Here is a 12,349-nt window from a genome sequence, read left to right on the forward strand (position 1 = left end):
TCCCGTCCTGATAGTCACGCGTAAGTCGTCCCCCTCGTCATAACATTCTGTCTTTCGCTTCCGAGCGCCGCAGAACAATGAAAAGTACACTTATCGACTTATTCCAAGACCCTGCCTCGCCCCCAATCTTCCGCGGCTCACCTTCGAAATTCGCGCTCCAAATCACCGAAACACGGAGGCTCGGGGCGTGCCGGACCGGCGGAATGTTGCCGCGAGTGAGACGGAGACGACTGGTGAGTTGGACTTTTGGCTGGAAGTGCGGAATGCGGCGCTTTGCGCTTGCACACTTGCAACATATCGAAGCGCAGCTAGTCGAGTGTGGTAAGGGACACTCGCTGGTATCGTGATACACGCCGAGAGAATGTCCGTCGGACGTCTGGCACTTGTTTCTCTGCGAGGGCTGAAAGCCTGCCTTATGCGGCAAACGCACGCTCAGCGATCACGACGCTTTCTGGAGGTTTTGGTCACTGGCCTTCAGACTTGGAAAACCACACGAGGTGGACTGAGACGAACGAGAGACGACAGTGCAGGATTATGGCGACGTGATCTATCCTTGCTACCGCGCAAATCACCGCTATGCGCCAAACGACACTCCCCTGGCTGAATGAGCAGCAGCGGATGTTCCTCGACGTCTGAGCACTGTCCACTACCCAACCCCTACTCGCTCACAACATACTCATCCCTCGCTGCAGTCTTCTCCCTCCCCGACATCCATGTACTTGGTTTGCCAACACCGCTCCTACCGCCTCGCCTCGCCTCACCTCGTAACTTCCACTGGCGCGGAGGCAGTTTCTCGACACCGATCACTCAGGGTCCCATCATTTGTCATCATCAAGACACGGGGACCCGGACGCCGGACTCCTGAATTCGAAGGGAAGCTCGGAATATGCGCCGTTGGGGCTGAGCAGGAGCAGGGCGAGGCGGCAAGGAATATCCGGTCGATGGCAAGTCAAATCCGCTGAGCGCAGAGGTGGGGCATCAAGGGGAGGATGCGACGACGTTTGACGAGTCCGTGCGCTCGAAGGATTGGTATAAAGAGTAGGGTGAGTCGGCTTCTATCCTCACTTCCCCTCCCTCCTCACTTCTCTCCTCACATCCTCCCTTCATTTAGCCCTTCCTTCGCTCGGACATCCCACTACCTACCTTTCTCACAGCATCCTCGTTCCCTTTGCTTCCTCTGAATCTCTTGACGAAGCGCTTATCCTCGATCTCAGCGGGCCTGCAGCCCGCTGCGTCAAGTCGCTTTTTGATTCGTTGTTTCTCACCTCTGCTTTCCTTCTACTGACGGCTTCAAAGACAGATGTTCCAGTCTACTACAGACGCTCGGTCACTTGCGGAGCGTCAGTACTGGCGACAAGGTAAGGCCTCACCTTCCCTCATCTCGCATTTACTCACTGGAATGAGATGTTTTTCATCGTCTCCTTCATATTTTCGGCGCTACATGTGAGTGGGCTCGATATACGAAGGGATTAGGGCAGGTTTCTGACCCTCTCCTATGCAGGGCTACCGAGCGCTGCTGCCGGCTTGAGTGAGTTCGATCTCGTCTTCACATCCACGTCCGCTGCTGACCGTCAACTCTCCCTCGATGACCTTCCTCACATCAAACGCCATCGACTCCCTAGGCCCTCAACTTCACATTCGGCGCGGTCAGCGCATGCGGCAGTCGCTCGTTCGGTAAGTTTCTGTTTCATTTCGTCTCAATAGGGAGCCCGCTGGCGTGCTAACATCGCGGTCTCTATATTTCTGCCACCACGTATCTGCCTATCTGGCAGTTCACCCCACGACCAACGAGACAGCGCGCAGTCTGTGACCTCGTCGCTGTGGCGCATGTCGTAAGTCCATTGAATTCATTACGACACGTGTCGCTGACCTCTTGCTTCCCACCACCACCACGTCCCCGACGTCGCCAGTACACAGGACAGTGACGGGGCTCGCCACGGATCCGCCGATGCGTGATCATCAGGTGGTTCTCGCTCTCTTGTCGTCCCTCCTCCCCGACTGACCTTGGTTTAGCAAGACGAAACGTTGTTCCGGCGGGGGGATTGTGGTCGCGGGATTGAGATCAGAGGTGCGCAGCGCAGCACGCAGCTAGTGCGGCGTCGACTGACGCCTTTGCTGCTCAGATCGACGCCAACCGTGACGCATCCGATGCGATTGACGGGCAAGCGCACGACTTCCCGCAGAGAAGAACGCCGTTCGGATGCCCTTGCGCCCACCGAGCCTCCATCAAGGACCCGCAGACGCCGAGACTACGCTGCATGCTCGGCGCGAATCATGTCTCTACCATGCAGTACGCCGAAGTGAGCTCTATGGAATGACGCGTTTGACCCGGTGCTAATTTCGTGAAGCCGTTAATCAGGCCCCCGTCCTTCGCTGAATCAACCCAGACCTGACAAATTTACGCGACCCCCGAGCCGCCGGAGGCATGCGCGGGGCTCCTAGGGCGAAGAAGGCGGCAGACCAGGTATGCCTCCACTGTGAATCTACAGCTTTTGCTGACATTTTGGCTTTGCAGGACATGTTGAGATCGCTCACGAGGCCGGGAGGAGCTTGCGGCCGCGAAGCGGCGCGAGCGCAAGCTACATACGAGCCGTCGTACTCGACGAGAGGCTGCGAGGTGAGCCGGTCACGCGCAAAGTCGACGGTTGTCTGACGAGCGCGCAGGCAGGCTCGCGCCTCCCCTCGCTCTGTTCATCCGCGCATACCCAGACGACGCACGGGGGAACGCTGTCGGCAGCAAGTCGACTTGCGCGATGGTTCAGGACCTTGCCGACCGCCCCACCGCCGTTGGAGTCAGAGGGCAAAGTAGCCGCCACAAAGACGGGTAAGTAATGCGGGCGGTTCGCCGTCTTATAACCACGACTGAATACTCCCCTGCAGACGCGAGATATCTCCCCCACGCACCCTGTCCTTGCGCTGCCGACCAAATCTCGCAGGAGGGGAGACTATGCCGGTATGTGGCGGATGCCTCGTGCAGACGCTGCCGTCGTTCTGATCCATCTGTGCAGAAAACGGGAGATCATGGCCAAATGTCGCCCCGCTCATTTCGCCACCACCGCCGCCGCCGAAATAGAGGGCTGAGTCCTGACCCCAAGAGAGTCCCACCTCCACGATCCACGAGCGGGCTCGGCGTCTGCCGTCTCGGTACGCGAACGGCGAGCGCGTCGACGAGAACGGTGAGCACGACGTTGTCGACGACGAGGGATTTGACTGACCACGTTCGTATAATCTTAGCCAGCTGTGTCTCCGACGCGTAGAGGGATGCCAGACGACGTCGAGATTGACGCCGACGACATTCCAGTCAATCCCGACATTGCGCTCGAGGTGAGTACCTGCAAATTTCGTACTCCCTACCCCTACCCTGACCTTTTTACCCAGACTGACCGATCCCACGTTCCTCGGTGACGGCAGGACGCATCGCCGTATGCGGCAGCGACCTCGGCACGGATGTAAGTCGCCATCGCCGCCCGTTACCTCGATGCCACGACTGACCCTTTTTCTGCAAATGCGAAATTTTGTCCTAACATACCGCTTTCTTGGTAGCCCCTCGCACGGCTGATGGGAGGGGAGACTATGTCGGTACGCGGCGACGTGCGAGCATAACCCTAATCCTGATTCCACGTAGCTGAGAGCCGGTCGAGGCGAGGCGAAGCGCCGCCACGTCGATTGACTGAGGTATGTTCCTTCCTCTTCAATGCTATCGACCTGGCTCACCGTAACTCAGACTACCATGCTGTTCCCTATGCCGTCCTCATCGCCGCACGCCGCCTCAAGATGGACGAGTGACGTTCGACGCATGCGGCTAGGCCGAGTCGACGAATTCACGGATATTCGTTCGCCTAACGGACTACCAAGGTATGTACCCATTCACTTGTCTATCCACTGATACTCATCAACTCCCAGACCTCCTCATCGCCGCATTCCACGCCACTCGAGGCCGCGAGCACCCCAATACTCACGAGGGGTGAAGGGATGCGGCGCCCCCGCTCTTCAATCACGGCCATCCCCCATCACCCCACAACCCCCATGCCTTGTCAAATCACAAGGAGCGCACTGGAATTGTGGAGGATGGTGATAATGACGCGCTTACGACGCGTTGCTGAGGGCGATCTGACTTGGGGTTGAGTCGGCATGCAAGGGGGAAGGAGGTGGATGTGTCGTCCCCTCGCTCCAAGGTGCGTGTCGTACCCACTTTTTCTACCTAATACATCGCTATTACAATCTATAGATACAGTATAAGCATCGCCGTTGGGGCCAGCACGTCGCGAAATGGCCAGTGCGCTTCGGAGGGGTGGGGTGGGGGTTGGGGGGATTCCCCACCCTCATAACTCGGTGAGCCATCGCAGTAAAGCACTGAGCGCTGGGGTCTGACATACCTTGTGCTAGAGGGGTCCAACGATGCTCGAAAGCGCGACCTTCGGCGCCCCGCTGACCCGGCGAGTGGACATAAGCCGCGTGGGGAGGGGGGATAAGACACCCTCGCAGTGGGACGACGAGGACGCGCATCGGCGCATTCTCCTCGCGAATAGTCAGTAGCAGTAGGCCCCCGACCACGCTCGAAGTTTCACGGTGAGCGCGTCCAAACTGAGCCCCTTTCCTCGTTTTCTTCAGAAACTCATTCCCCTCCTTAGCCCGTGTTGCCTAGAAGCGGAAGCGGCGTGGGGAAGCCCGATTCAAACGCCAAGGCACTCCACAACACGACGGGTCCCCTGGGGAATGGCGCGAAAGCCGGCGCCGCGCTCAAGTCGTCGGTCAAGTTCTCGAACACCTCCCCCTCCCCCCTCGTCTCGACATTGCCGGCTGCGCCCTCGGTGAGTACTCGTCGTTTCTGCCTTGTGCTACGTCGCGTACTGACTCTTGAGAACAGCCTGCGCGACGTCGGCGAGCTTTCGACGCCTTGAGACGGGGGGATTCGGCGAGGTACGAGGAGGCGAGGGGGGTGTCGAAATTGAGATGGCCGTCGCTGTCGGGGTTCTTTGGCGCGGATTCGAAGCGCGAAGGTGAGAGGGACTCGGGCGAGGCGTTTAGCGCGCTTGCGCGGACGATATGGGAGGGTAGGAGGGGCGAGGCGAGGCGAGGTGAGAAGGAGCATGGGCAAAGGGCGCTCCCGGGCGCGCTAGGAGCGAGGCGAGCGACGGCGAGCAAAGGAGGGCGGTTGCGTGAGATGGGGGAATAGCCCTCCGTCCGACGCGCACTTGCTGGTATCGGAGGGGGAAGCCTTCGGCCAGCCCACCCTCCATTCGTCGTGTACAAGTAGTACTGTCATATGTTCGTAGCATAGACTTGAAATTCCAGCTCATTGGCATTCTATTCGCGTGTGAGTACATGCCTCTCGTGACTGCGACAGGTAGGCAAGCCGGGGATGGCGAGGTGCGCTCTCGCGCGACATCCGCATCCCTCCCGCCTCATATCACCACTGATTCCAAGCCGCAGCCGTCCGAACGAGCGCAATCGGTGGCGCACATGTACGACATGCCCAGCGTCGCGGAGGTCACCGGGTAGGAAGCCATGCTGTACCTAGCGAGTCGCGGTAGGAGTCGGGGGCCTGAGGGAGGAAGAGCGGGTGAAGATCACGTACAGACAATGTCGAACTTTCCGGATCCCCGTTAGGATGAATGCTTTCTGAATCGTCACTGCGATAGCGAGACTCTCAACCGCTTAATCACACAGTTAATCTGGGAAGAAGATGGAATCTCTTGCATACTAGTACATACAGTGTTGCATAAAGCCCAAATAAATAGCCCTATAAGTTACGTGCGTGCATGATGTGGTATCCCGTGTCCATAATGTGTGGTGTGATGTCTCGCACTGTATGTGGCGAGGAGTCGCACCGATAGCTGGGGGTTCGTGAACTCTATGTGTCGAAAGCGGTGCAGAGCAGTAAAGTTTGCCGGTGCCCCATTATGGGGTAGCAGCGGGAAGGAGCGGAGCCCGACGGGGCACCCGTCTATGAGGCGACGACGGTGACCGCGCAGATTTGGCTGAGCGGCGTGTCGCTGAGCACGAGGTGCGACTTCGACGCGGCGACCTTGCGGACGTGCTTGTGCGCCGGCGGGAGCATCTCGGTGGTGTGCGGCGTGCGCGGCGGGGTCGAGTCGGCGGAGGATACGGAGGAGACAGGGCTCGTGGACGCATCGCGGGGGACCTCCTCGATCTCCTCGCGCACGACGCGCCGCACGGGCTTGCTGTGCCGGTACGCGGGCGTCGGCTCCGCGCAGCCGAGGAGCGCGTCGCAGTGCGCGAGCAGGTCCGCCTCCTTGAAGCCGAGGTCAAAGTCGAGGACGGCGAGGAACTCGCGCTCGATGAGGCCGATGTCCGCTTTGGAGAACTCGGCGGTGTAGCGCGCCCAGTGGCCGTTTTTGGGGGAGCAGTCGTTCAGGTACTGCGAAGGACGTGAGATGGGGTAATCGATGCGAAGGGGCTTGTGAAACGTACCTTGGCTGCCACGATGAGGGCGCCGAGGAAGATGCGCTCGTGCACGTAGGCGTCGGAGGCCACGCGCAGATGCGGCTTGCACCTATCGATGTAGGCGAGGAGGACGAGGACGACGGTGATGGGGACTTCGGCGCGGGCAATCACGCGTTGGATGAGCTCGGTGAAGGCGATGCGCTTTTGGTCGCGACGTGCAGAGCGGCCGCGCTTCATCGCGGAAGAGCGCCCGAGGGCAAAGTCAACCGTGTCCACAGTTACGTCGACAACGTAGTCTGCAGATACGGTTGAGTATCGTGAGGATGGCTGTAGAGGAGTTGGTCGTACCGATCACTGCACGGTTGACCGGGACCTTGAGTACATCTGCGAGAGCAGGATGATGGAGCGCCGGATCGACGAGGCTGAGGTGGTGAATGTTGCGCGTCATGGCGGGGTAAAGGCTCGAGGAGGCAAAGAACTGTAGGCTGAGGCGGGGGCGGCTGCAGTTGACGGCATGACGGAAGCTCTCGAGCTCTTATAAAGATGTGATTGTCAGAAGACACGCGAAGATTCCGCTGTGCTGATTGCGTGCACAATGAAGGAGACGCCGAGGCCCGTTTCCATATCTGGTGCGAGGATTGTGGGCCTGGGTCACACGTTCTGGACTCACTGATCCGGAAAACAAGGTGCCCGACCAACCGGGGACGCGCCGGAGATTGATGCGCCCTCAGATCGCCGCCCCCGCGTCCCGACTCTGCCCCGCAATTTATTGAACCGGCCGGTTTCAGACGCTCGGTGGGGTACGTTCAAGTCGGTCTTGCTATCCTCCAACCTTCCTGAAAAGCGCATTTTTCGTTAGATAGAGATGGGCTCTGTTCCAGCACGGTCCACAACGACCCATGACCCTACGAAGCGAACCCGTGCGACGAGGAGAGCATCGCGCGAACGTTCTGGACAGCCGATGCTGATGCGGGTTTGAGTGAGCCTGGAATGCCTCAGTCGGTAACGGCGTGAGAGAATACGATGCCGGGTACTTGCCGACCCCCTCCCCCATTCAAAACCTTGAGCGCGGCATTTCGGCCAGCTCGTATCCTGGTTGGTTCGCTTGCCATCGACGGTCTTTACTCAGGTTCCCTTCGCCAAAGATGGTCTGGAGGCGTATCTTCTACAATTACCTTTTCTATACCTCATCTGCTGAGCTGACCATCGTCGATCTCGACTACGCTATCTGCAATCCAGATGCTTGTTAGCGCCAGCCATGACCGCGGCATGACCACGACATGATGCACCTGCCCGGATTAGCGTATGAAAACGGGACGTTCTTGTTAGTCAAGCTGCTTACCTACACCGCTTGATGGCGCGCCTTCGGGTCGGTGTGCTCGAGCTCGCGAAGCCGACGGTACGACTCGGCAATCCTAAAACGCAATCTTCCTCGACTTTGGTATGTACCGCTGCAGAGTCCTGGATAGAGCCACGCGAACGTTTGTTACCCTGATCTCTCTGTCACTTCCTGGATATCTGCCGTCTGCATCGCAGCCGTCTCTGTTAGTCCTTTCGCTCCCGACGCACGGATAGCGGTAGGTGCCTCTGACCACCAGGACGGACGTCAAACAACAGGCCAAAAAAGTCGGCGTGACGCCTCCGTGACGCTCGACATGCGGCGCCCACGCTCTTTTCGGGAACAAAGCGCACGGCACTTTTTCATCACCAGCACCACAACCTCCTCCACGCTTGAAGCTAATCGGCAGAAGTAACAGCGCCCTTCCCTGGACTTCCTGGGCACTTTTTGCGCAGTTGCTCTGACTCTGGCTCCATCGGATAGGATCGAATATTAATGGTGATCTCTCTGTTCTTCCCGCCACATAACGTTGGCGCCTCGTCCTCGTACGCTCGCCGTTCATCGGACAAGGCGCGAGAAGGAGAAGTCCTCCAACTTCGACCCTGCGACGTCGTAGGCGCTTTTCTCGGTGACGCCACTCTTGCCCGCCGACTCCACGTCACGGACATCTACCTCTACGAAGAGCGCGAACTACCCATGCACGAGTTCCTCCGCGTTGACTTCTACGACCGCTGCACGGGAATGTGCAACTGCATCTTTGTCGAGCGAGCGGCGCCCGCGCAGGTCAGCGAGCTACAAAAGCTATGCGCCTCGTGTCACGATCGTTGATTAATTCATGCATGTAGACCCTGGCGGAGGAGGTGGAGAACGCGTTCCTCAGGACGTTTGCTTGCTTCTTCGCAGGCGGAGAAGCAGTGGACAGCTTCATCATCCCTTGCCGCCGCAGCTACACGCGCAGACCGAGGCAGTTATCCGAGAAGCAGTACCGATTACTACAATCTTTACATCCGCCACCCGAGCAGCCCTTCACGCTCGAAGAGGTCGCCGTGATGTGCGACGTTGTCAGCCAGAAGTATCCGGAGTATAAGTCATTGACCTCGCAATGCTTTTGGTATGCGAGGAGCGTGCTGGGGATTGTGGCGCTCGTCGCTGGTTCGTTGTTTCTTTTCACTGGATCACATTTGAGGCTTACAAAATATTGTGGGCGCAGATGCCGAGCACCACGTGTACTCGGCTCCTGAACACCCCTCCTTGCGGCGGAACCGAGTCTATCGTGGCGTCAAGGCGATGTCGCAGGCACGCGCGAATTACCAGCGTGCCGAGCTGACCTCCGACTTCGAGTCTGCGTGGAAGACGTTCAGACGGAGGCTGGACGACAGGTAGGGTGCTCCTCTCATGACTGCCAAAAGGTACGAAAGCTCACCCTCCATATCGTAGTAGTAGACAGGGCCGCCGACCGAGCCACAAACGAGGGGTACGCCACCCGCCGCGGCGACGAAGTCTCGGTCACACCACTTCGAGTCGTCCTGAGTAGCGAGATGGGGGTCAAAATCGCCTGTCTTCGGTGAGATGGGGTGACTTCGTCTAGAGGGTGAGGTGATTATGCCTTCATATTCTCGGGTCGTATTGGACCGGCCAATTGGGTCGAGCTATCCGTGGTGTGATGTTCGACTTTGCGTAGCGGTACAACACTCACTGTCTATGCCGAGGGAGTGCCTTAAATCAATTGTAGCCTCGCGGACGTGAGCTCTCTCTGTCCCTCTGTCCATCCAGTCCGCCTGATCCGGAAAGAGCGAAGTCATCCCTCTGAAGCGGTCGCTGATTATTTGTATCCGCCGGGTTTGATCAAGAGGACTCTTAGTGATCCGGTAAAAGAAACAAACTCCCATTTCGCGGCAGAATCTGAGAGCAGCTCCGTATGCTCTAAAACGAGAACCGTCATAGATGGACGAGTTTCAGCGCGGTGGCTGGCATTGGGTTAGCAATGAGGCACGTGTGTCATGTGGCGTATATATCCCAATCTGGAACAATGTCTCTGCATCCGTGACAGTGTCACATTACTCTTTGTCCTTTCACCACCATCCGGTTAACCCGCCTTGCCTGGCTCTCGTGTTGTCATTCAGATCAAGACATAATAATACGCTCAGGCTTCCAACAACTACTGCTGATGAAAAGCATGCGGCAGAAACAGGGCCAGAGCGGTTCTGCACGTGGGCAGCTAAAATGACCACCCATTGTTCGATGTTTGGGTGTAATGTGACGGGGTCAAAGCGTATCCGAAGCCAGCCGATGTATATAAGCACTGCCAACAATGATCGCCCCCTTCACCCTTGCCTTTGACCCTCACCACCGTCGTTGACCTCGTCCTCTCGACATGTCCAGCAGTGCTTCCACACGTGTCGCCGAGACATACGAGCTTGCCTTCCGCATCTTCAAGCACGTTCAACACGACGGTGGCAACGCGGCTCTTTTATCTGTCGCTCTAGTCAATCACTTTGTCGGCTCTATCGCGCTAGACGTCCTCTGGGAGGAGCAGACGAGCCTTCTGCCCCTCATCAAGGTTCTCGGTGATCACCTCCAGTGCACAACTGAGAAACGTTGCGGAAGCGTTGCTGTCGACGAGAACACCTCTCGACTCACAGTCGAGGAACATCAGGTGTGTGCGCAATCGTATCACCGCATGACTGTTGTGTAACGAACAACACGCGTACTAGATTTTGTTCTTGAAGCCCAACGACGAGAAGAAGGTCTCGATCTCACCGGAGGAATGGCAGCGTCTCCAGTTTTACGCTCGTCGTATCAAGGTTATTGACGACAAGCCGCTCGTTCGGGGTGAATCCTTCGACATCCACCTGTGGCTGGGATCGTTGTGTGCGATACTCGCTGGCGGTGGCGACGAGCCACTGCTGCCCAACCTGCATCACCTCAATTTCGGTCAACGAATGGAGAACCTCTGCGACAGCGCAAAGCTGTCTGCACGCTACGTGGACGCCAGTGGGCAGCGTGTCCCGTATCTCGCCCTCATCGCATACACGCCCCGACAACCATGGGGCGCATGGGTACCGGGAAACCTCTGCCGCCTTGAACAGATTCGCTCTCTCGGGATCGAGCCCGACAAGCATTTGGCCATCTACCCCCTCCTTCGCGATCTTCAGTACCTCGAGGAGCTGCATCTCAAGCTTCCGGACGCTGAGACAGACGAGGACCTGATCCACGGGGTCACTGGCAGGAAGGCCGAAGTCGCCCTGGGATTCCCTGCGCTGACGAAACTACGCATCAGTGACCCGATCCAGATGCACAGCGTGGGGACCGTCTTGAGGGAGATGTCAACGGAGCCGCTGAAGCTGAAGGAACTGCACGCGACGGGCTGGCGCCACGACTTCACCCACGAGACGGACGCCACCAGCCTCTACTCGGATATCCACGATACCTGTGATCACAGCACGCTCACTCATCTCACTACGATCACGCACTCCGGTTCTATGCAGTTCCAGAACGCCTCCGAGCTCTACACCGACCTCCTCGCGTTTCCGAACATCACGCACTTCCAGCTGAACATCTTCGCTTGGCACCTCGACGTCGAAGGCGCGCTCGACATGTTTACGGAGGCCTGGCCGCAGCTCGAGAGCCTGGTCTTCTTGAACAGGCCTGCGTATTCGACGGACACCCTCGAGCGGCAGTTCACGCTCTTTACTCTTTTTGACCTGGAATACCTCGCGCGCCGCTGCCCGCGCCTCTCCTATGTCGCGCTGGAAATGGATTTACAGGAGGTTCCGTACCCGCTCGAGAACCTGGAAGGCGAGCCCTTACTGGATAGGCGCGTCAAGCTCTGCTTGGGCCCGCAGGACAATCTGCATGAGAACTTGTCCGACGACTGCACCCGTGACGTAGCCGACTACCTGGCGAGCGTCTTCCCGTACCCGACGCTGAAGTGCGTCACCTATTGGGAGGGCGACACGAGTTATGTGTGGCTGACGCCCGATGACCTGTACCCGAAGAGGGCGCAAGGCGAGGCAGGTGCGAACGCGCAGAATGCTAAGAAGAAGGGCAAGAAAGGCAAGAAGGGCAAGAAGGGTAAGAAGCCCACGGCAGATACCAATCAGATGCAGACCTCCGCTGCCACTGTCGAGACCTCCGCGACTACCGAGGACGCCGCTCTCGCGGTCGAGACTCCAGAGCCAGTCGCACCCGCGAAAACGACCGGCAAGAAGAAGTCGAAAGGCAAGAAAAAGCCTTCCACAGCGGCGTCAGCCACAAATGCTTAGGAAGATTACGATAGCGCTTTCTCTTACTAGCGGGGGCCTCAAGAACTTACATCTGCAAATGAGGGTCTCGACATAAACCGAGGACACTGAAGGCCGACGAAATCCCCATGGACTCACGGGCTCGGAGATATGATATAAATACCACTTACGAAAGGTTATGACTGAAGACGGCGGTATGAGTAGGCTACTGCGATCACCCAATAAAACGTCTTCTTTCTTATAGTACGTCGGGTCCTAACTGATGCGTGGTCTACTCTATTATCTGTCTTGACATCGCCTGAATCCCTTGTTCTGTCTGGAGTATTCAGGGATAAATCTGAGACGAGGAGAGCCTTGG

The 12,349-nt window shown here is 57.9% G+C and overlaps 4 protein-coding genes across 4 annotated transcripts; 3 read left to right on the forward strand and 1 right to left on the reverse strand.

The window, feature by feature from the left end:
- Positions 1-1,300: 1,300 nt before the first annotated feature.
- SCHCODRAFT_02673190 (uncharacterized protein) lies at positions 1,301-5,176 on the forward strand (the record flags this gene model as incomplete). The annotated part of the gene is made up of 16 exons (XM_050346668.1): positions 1,301-1,358; positions 1,405-1,443; positions 1,502-1,674; positions 2,124-2,300; positions 2,547-2,617; positions 2,639-2,824; positions 2,881-2,953; positions 3,009-3,176; positions 3,235-3,324; positions 3,434-3,449; positions 3,544-3,579; positions 3,626-3,675; positions 3,725-3,859; positions 3,904-4,071; positions 4,632-4,811; positions 4,868-5,176. 16 exons carry the CDS (start codon positions 1,301-1,303, stop codon positions 5,174-5,176), a joined length of 1,929 nt encoding a protein of 642 aa, XP_050197503.1.
- A 502-nt stretch (positions 5,177-5,678) lies between these two features.
- Positions 5,679-6,689, reverse strand: SCHCODRAFT_02643411 (uncharacterized protein). Its single transcript, XM_003027329.2, has 2 exons — positions 6,436-6,689; positions 5,679-6,382 (listed from the first exon to the last, which is right to left on the reverse strand). The coding sequence occupies exons 1-2, from the start codon at positions 6,643-6,645 to the stop codon at positions 5,948-5,950; spliced, it is 645 nt and encodes a 214-aa protein (XP_003027375.2). The 5' UTR covers positions 6,646-6,689; the 3' UTR covers positions 5,679-5,947.
- A 1,427-nt stretch (positions 6,690-8,116) lies between these two features.
- Positions 8,117-9,514, forward strand: SCHCODRAFT_02643413 (uncharacterized protein). Its single transcript, XM_003027150.3, has 4 exons — positions 8,117-8,530; positions 8,593-8,899; positions 8,958-9,126; positions 9,185-9,514. The coding sequence occupies exons 1-4, from the start codon at positions 8,243-8,245 to the stop codon at positions 9,279-9,281; spliced, it is 861 nt and encodes a 286-aa protein (XP_003027196.2). The 5' UTR covers positions 8,117-8,242; the 3' UTR covers positions 9,282-9,514.
- A 528-nt stretch (positions 9,515-10,042) lies between these two features.
- On the forward strand, positions 10,043-12,245 carry SCHCODRAFT_02556767 (uncharacterized protein). The gene is made up of 2 exons (XM_003027151.2): positions 10,043-10,403; positions 10,462-12,245. Exons 1-2 carry the CDS (start codon positions 10,122-10,124, stop codon positions 12,010-12,012), a joined length of 1,833 nt encoding a protein of 610 aa, XP_003027197.1. The 5' UTR covers positions 10,043-10,121; the 3' UTR covers positions 12,013-12,245.
- The last annotated feature ends 104 nt before the right edge of the window (positions 12,246-12,349 follow it).

This window comes from Schizophyllum commune (genome assembly GCF_000143185.2).
Source record: "Schizophyllum commune H4-8 unplaced genomic scaffold SCHCOscaffold_14, whole genome shotgun sequence".
In the NCBI taxonomy this organism is placed as follows: domain Eukaryota; kingdom Fungi; phylum Basidiomycota; class Agaricomycetes; order Agaricales; family Schizophyllaceae; genus Schizophyllum; species Schizophyllum commune.

Excerpts from the sequence above, each read along its gene's own strand:
- SCHCODRAFT_02643411 (XM_003027329.2), bottom strand. The coding sequence starts at position 6,645 with ATGAAGCGCGGCCGCTCTGCACGTCGCGACCAAAAGCGCATCGCCTTC. Across the intron at positions 6,383-6,435 it reads CCCTCATCGTGGCAGCCAAG|TACCTGAACGACTGCTCCCC; the intron begins GTACGTTTCACA and ends CGTCCTTCGCAG.
- SCHCODRAFT_02643413 (XM_003027150.3), top strand. The coding sequence starts at position 8,243 with ATGGTGATCTCTCTGTTCTTCCCGCCACATAACGTTGGCGCCTCGTCC. Across the intron at positions 8,900-8,957 it reads GATTGTGGCGCTCGTCGCTG|ATGCCGAGCACCACGTGTAC; the intron begins GTTCGTTGTTTC and ends TTGTGGGCGCAG. Across the intron at positions 9,127-9,184 it reads AGACGGAGGCTGGACGACAG|TAGTAGACAGGGCCGCCGAC; the intron begins GTAGGGTGCTCC and ends TCCATATCGTAG.
- SCHCODRAFT_02556767 (XM_003027151.2), top strand. The coding sequence starts at position 10,122 with ATGTCCAGCAGTGCTTCCACACGTGTCGCCGAGACATACGAGCTTGCC. Across the intron at positions 10,404-10,461 it reads TCACAGTCGAGGAACATCAG|ATTTTGTTCTTGAAGCCCAA; the intron begins GTGTGTGCGCAA and ends CACGCGTACTAG.